General features: G+C 58.8%; 1 protein-coding gene across 1 annotated transcript in view; it reads left to right on the top strand.

Annotated features, from left to right (window-relative positions):
- The first annotated feature begins 425 nt into the window (after positions 1-425).
- The window catches only part of TRIM8 (tripartite motif containing 8), a 30,748-nt gene continuing 25,173 nt past the window's right edge, over positions 426-6,000 (top strand). Inside the window, exons 1-2 of the mRNA XM_054637640.2 lie at positions 426-1,985; positions 2,273-2,928. Of these exons, the coding sequence (XP_054493615.1) occupies positions 2,359-2,928 (570 nt within the window). The 5' untranslated portion in view covers positions 426-1,985; positions 2,273-2,358. The remainder of the gene's footprint in view (positions 1,986-2,272; positions 2,929-6,000) is intronic.

Below are 6,000 nucleotides of genomic sequence, written 5' to 3'. Positions count from 1 at the left end.
GTCCCGTCCCTGGCTGCCAGAGAGAAGAGACCAGTGCCTGCCCCTCCTGTTCCCCCCGCGAGGAAGTTGTACACAGCGATGAGGACGGTGCCCAGCACCAGCTGTGACCCAGATGTGCACTGGTTCCAGGGCAATCAGCCTTTTTACGGACTGGCACCCTGAGCAGCGCGGGCCGCGTAGGGACGTCGGTGGCCGGGCAGGGGGGCCCTACGGCCGATGCAGTGGCCAGACGGGACACGCAAAGCGCGGCCTCCTCGAAGGCAGCGGCGGAGATCGGCGGAGATCGGCGCCGGGCCCCACCGCGGGCCGTGTCCCCTTTACGGCGGCGGGGCCGCGGGGCGGGGCGGGGGCGGTGCCCGGTGACGCGCGGGGCGGTCCCGCGGCCGGGGCGGGGCTGCTCCCGCCGCAGCACAGCGGCAGCTCCGAGGCGGCGGCGGCGGCAGCGCCCGGCGAGACCCACCGGCACCGGCGCCTCCGCTCCGCCCCCCACCCCGGCCGGCTCCCGAGCGGGGCGGGGCGCGCCCGTCCGCACCCCTTTCCCCGGTTGATCGATCCCCGCGGCCGCCGCCCCCATGGCCGCCCCGCCCGCCCCCCGCCGCCGCCCCGGCCCCCCGCGCCGGGGCTGAGCCCGAGGCGCCGCCCCCCCTTCCCCTTCCCGCTGTGGGGCTCCGCGCCCCCACCCGCCTCGCTCCGCGTTCCTTCCCCCCCCACCCCCTCCCCGGCCGCGGCCGCCTCCCCGGGGGCGGCGGGAGGAAGCCGGGGCGTGGGGCTCCGGCGCCCAGGGCGACCCCAAGATGGCTGGAGGAGGCGGCGGGGGCGGGCGCGGGGGGCTGTGCTGAGCGGCCCCGCCGGGACGGGACGGCTCGGCTCGGGCTCGTCTGGCCCCGCAGCCCCTCCGCAGAGCCTCGCTGGGCAGGCGGAGGAGGTGGCTCCCGGGAGCGGGGTTGTTCTGGTGACTTTATTTATAATTTCTTCTTTTAAATACCCTTTCTTCTTCTTCCTTTTTTTTTTTTAATTTATTTATTTTTTAATTTTATTTTTAACGCGCTCCCGGTCTCCGTTCTCAGCCGGGCAGCTCAAGATGGCTGAGAGCTGACTCGGCTCTCCCGGAACCGCTCGCTCCGGCCGACTCCTCCCGGCTGCCCGCCGCCGCCTCGCCCCTTCCCGGCGGGGCCGCGCCGGGGAAGGCAGCGCTCCGCCGCCGGCTCGGGCGCCGTCCGTGCGCCCCGAAGCATTGTTACCGTCGGGGGCTTGCGACCCCCGGGCCGGCCATGAGAGTGGGCTAGGACGGACCCTCCGGGCGCCTTTTTCCCCCCAGCCCTGGTGGGAAGTGAGAGCAGGTTGATTTGGGGTCCGCGGGGCTCAGAACCCCCCGTGGCAAAGCCCGTCCCCTCTCCCATCCCTCTCCGGGAGCGTTGGAGGAGCTGGGCGGGCTGTGCTGGGCTGGCGTTTGCTCTGAATGACCGAGCTCTCCCATTCAAGACCTCGCAATCTCGAAGCAGGCGAGAGAGCTTTTTTTTCTTCTCTCTTTTTTTTTTTTTTTTTTTCCTGTCTTGTCTTTTTTTCCCCCTCTTCCTTTTTTCCCCTGCTGCTCCTCCGATTTAGAAGCAAATCTCGGGGGCCGCAGAGAGAATTCGTTTTTCCGCCATCGTCATCGTCGCTATTATTATTATTTTTTTAATCTTCCTCCTTTTCCCGTTTTGGATCTTAACCCTTTGATCTGTTTCCTTTAAAAGACTCTGATTCCCAACTCCCATCAGGGGGAGAGGGAGGAGAAATACAGGGAAGGGAAAAAAAAAGCCCAAGCGAGTCGCTGCCCTCAGCTGTTGGCCAGGTTTGGTGGGGGACAAAAGTCCCTTTAAAATATTGAATGTCAGTTGCAAACCTAAGAAAAGAAAAATCTGATCCGGAGCGCTAAATTTAGGAGCTTTATATGGAACTTGGACTCTGCTGCTGGATTTTGTATGGATTTTTTTCAACCTTTGGTAAGTTTCAGTTCACCTTCTGGGGTAAAAAGGAGCGAATGGCTTTTAGGGGTGGTTAGGACTTCGGGCTGTAAGTCCAACAGGATCATGTTGGGGTTTTTTTGACCATTTGTGTTGTTTTTTAACGAAGCGATGGGGACGTTGCGTTTTCTTGCCGGATATTCCTAGAGTGCTGCTCTGTGGCTTATTTTATCCCCGATTTTAAATTCTGCTGCGGTTTATTATTTATGGCGTGTGCTGCGGGGAGGGGGGGAGCCTGTCCGTTCACCTCAGCCTTCCCCTTTCAGGGAGGACAGACCCCGGCGTCCGCCCCTAGACCGCACTGAGCGACCGAAGCGGCTGGGGGGAAGCGTCGACAGAGCTGCCGGCAGAGATGGCTGAGAATTGGAAGAACTGCTTCGAAGAGGAGCTCATCTGCCCCATTTGCCTGCATGTCTTTGTGGAGCCGGTCCAGCTGCCCTGCAAGCACAACTTCTGCCGGGGCTGTATCGGGGAGGCGTGGGCCAAGGAGTCGGGCTTGGTGCGGTGCCCGGAGTGCAACCAGGCCTACAACCAGAAGCCCAACCTGGAGAAGAACCTGAAGCTCACCAACATCGTGGAGAAGTTCAACTCCCTCAACCTGGAGAAGCCCCCCTCAGTCCTGCACTGCGTCTTCTGCCGCCGGGGCCCGCCGCTGCCGGCCCAGAAGATCTGTTTGAGGTGCGAGGCCCCGTGCTGCCAGTCCCACGTCCAGACCCACCTGCAGCAGCCCTCCACGGCCCGGGGGCATCTCCTGGTGGAGGCGGAGGACGTGCGGGCCTGGAGCTGCCCCCAGCACAACGCCTACCGCCTGTACCACTGCGAGGCCGAGCAGGTGGCCGTCTGCCAGTTCTGCTGCTACTACAGCGGGGCCCACCAGGGACACTCGGTCTGCGACGTGGAGATCCGCCGCAATGAGATCCGGGTGAGTCCAACCATCCTGGACGCTCGGGTTTGCCCAGCCTGGGGACCGCCCAGCCACCCTCTTCCCTGCCATGTCTGTTCCCCTGTGTTTGTGTAGGACCTACACAAAATCCATCCTGGCACTGCTCCTCCTTCCGCCCGGGGTCCCCCTGTGGCAGACATGTTGGGTGGTCTCCCAGCCAAGCAGTGACGGAGCCTGTGGGTGCCAGGGGGGCTCCCCGGGGAAGGTGTCTGTGCTGGGGGGGCCTTTGTAGCTGTTGAGCTGTGGGACCTACGGCCCCTTGGATGTGCACTCTGCAGGGAAGGGTTGCAGTCTTGGGCCAGAGGCGTTTGGAGGGGCTGTCTGCCAGGTTTGTGCTGGGCTATGCAGCTGTTTTGGGGAAGGCAGAAGAGCTGCCTGCAGCTGAGGTCGAGTCACCCCAAAATTTGGCTTCCTGGGAGGACAAAGTGGCTGCAGGAGCAAACCCTGTCCATTGTAAGGCCTGTGAATGTCAAACTGCCTGCTCTTCCCACTGCCTCCCACTGGGGCCGGTGGCCGCCATCCTCTTCCCCCCGGCAATGGAAGAGCTTCGTGTCAGAGACCCATGACGTCTCACTGGTGGGGATTCAGTCTTGGGGTTTGGCCAAATAATGTGATTTTTTATTAGGGGGCACAGGGCTGCCTCTCTCCCTAGAGCAGCTTGGGCTGTTGTGCTGGATTCGAGGGAAAGCGGGTCTGTATTTTGCTCTTGGCCAGGCCATCTGGCAGGAGCTTTCACCACTGGCTCCCCACCCTCCAGTTCTGGCGGGCATTTACCAGCCCTGCGGCCAGCCCTGCCCTGACCCTTCTACCACCTTCCCCCTTTTCAGGGTTGCCCCTCCACTCCCCCTCCGACCCTTCGAAAGAGGCTCGGCGCTTGTCTGCCGAATAAATATTTAACAATGAATTGAATGGTGATTACTGTAAAATGGGGATGATTTCCTGTGTATTTTAATGTTGCCAAAATGAGTCACCATTTAGCAATAAAAAAAACCGAAGAAGTCATAAATAAAAATTGCAGTATAATTACTTTCCAATTGGATGGCCAGGCCTGGGAGTGGGGCGGGGGGGTGCAGCTCTGTGTAGAGAGGAGCTAGCCTGAGCTCACAGGAAGGTTATTTTCCTCTCCAGGTTTTCTGGGGGAAAACCAGGGACCTCCGTGGAGGTGCCAGCAGCTCCGCCACACACGCTGGAAGGGGAAAGACCCAGTCAGTCTTTTGGAGAAGCGCTTTTCTGCTTCTATTTATAGGGAGTCATTTTGGTTTCCCTCTGCCAGGGTGGGGAGCCACCTCGGGAGGGCTGTGCAGGGCTGGGATGGGGTTCTCATGTGCATCTCCCAGGAGCCTTAGCCAGGGACCGAAACTATTTTTCCAGGTCCTTTTCCAGGACACTTTGATCTCATTTATTCCCGCTCTTGCTGCATGTTTTTTTTGTTGTTACTGCCGTTGTTATGGCTGGATGTTCGCCGCTTCTTGCGGATGCACACTGCTAATGACCTGGCAGAAATCTGCCACTGCCTAGGCTGGATTTTGGCCCTAGCTTGAAATTTTAGGATATGTGGCCAGACACCAAAAGTGTTAGACGGTTGTATCGTAGAGCCATGGAATTATTTTGTGACCTTGGCCAAATCCCTTGGTACCTCCATCGCCACATTATCTTAATTTCCTTTCTCTGTGATGATAAGCTTGTCTCTTCCCGCTGGGCGCGTGGCTCGGTTGGGTGCACGGAGTCTGGGTCAGTGAAGGACAGCACCAAGCTGGGGGACGGTGTGCCCAAAGGATCCTCCCTATCAGTTGAATCAGTTCTTCCATGAAGTGGCTGGAGTAGGGATGAGCCCCTGGAAAAAGCACCCAGCAGGTTGCCAGCCCTTGCTCCATGGCTGTGGCTGGGTCTCCAGCTGAAAGCTGCCGGTTGCCAGCCAGCAAGGAAGGTGGCCTTGCCTCGTCGGCTCCCGAATTAGGGTGCATGAGCTCAGCTGGTGACGGCTTCCCGCCGGCGGGAGCCGGGCCCGGGATTCCTGGCTGCTTGCTCACCCTGCAGCGGCAGTGAGCCGCACTTGGAGCATCCTGAGAAAAGATGGACTGGGACTGGGGGGCAGATGAGTAACGCTGGGCTTGGGAGGTCCGGGGGAGGCCCCATTGTGAGAGGTTTGTTCCGTGTGTGGCTTGTGTTCAGAAAGCCGTTAATTGAGAAATGAGTCAAAGTTGGGAGGATCGGAGCCCTGACCTTGGTGCGAGGGACTCGCAAGTGTGGGGGTTGCAACGCCAACTTGCTGTGGAGGGGATGTCCCCCATGGTCCGGAGGAGGGACTGGAGCCTGCAAACATGCTCCCCATAAACTCTGCTTTTTTAGCATTTATTCCTCTGGCTGTGTTGCCAGCCTCCCTCAAAGGGCACCTTACCCCTGGTTACAGACTGGTTTGAAGGGGAAAAGGGGCTCAAAACTCCTTGGGGACAGCACCAGCACTTTGTCAGCTGAGCTGGCAGGTGGGGCAGGAGTGCTCTGGCTGGGTGAAGGAGGCTGGAGGTGGGTGTCTGCCAGAGGAAAGGGGGTGTCCATGCAGGGTTTGCCTGAAGCAGAACATGCGCCTGGTGGGTTTGGGGGAAGGACCCCGCTCAGCATTAGGTGCTGCACAAACCCGCAGAGCCCTGGCTCGGAATTAGTTGAACTCCATGGTGCAACCGTAATACAAACAGTAAATAAAATATGTGGTTAATCTTTCTTTCGTGGGCGTATAAAGCGCTTACCTCCCCTTCCCCCCGTGAGATGTTTTCTCCTTTGTTTCCTGTTTTTGTAGTGCTTAAAGAGGAGAGGGGAGGAAAGAAAAGCCAACAAGGCACCCTCTTTTCTTTTTTTCTTTTTTTTCTTTTTTTTTCTTTTTTTTTTTTTTTTTGCTGCTTCTTTTTGTTTCAAGGTCTCAAAATGAAACAGTTTTTCTTCCATCTTTGCCTTTGCTGCCCTAGCCATGTGCCTCCTGCCTGCATGGGGGAACCTGCTTCTAAGGCTGGAAAAGAAAGTTGCTCCAGTGCGAGGTTGATGTGTTGCTTTTTATTT

This window comes from Agelaius phoeniceus, chromosome 9, assembly GCF_051311805.1.
Source record: "Agelaius phoeniceus isolate bAgePho1 chromosome 9, bAgePho1.hap1, whole genome shotgun sequence".
Classification (NCBI taxonomy): domain Eukaryota; kingdom Metazoa; phylum Chordata; class Aves; order Passeriformes; family Icteridae; genus Agelaius; species Agelaius phoeniceus.
The sequence above is the reverse complement of the archived record's forward strand: the minus strand, read 5'-3'. Positions and strand labels throughout refer to the sequence as shown.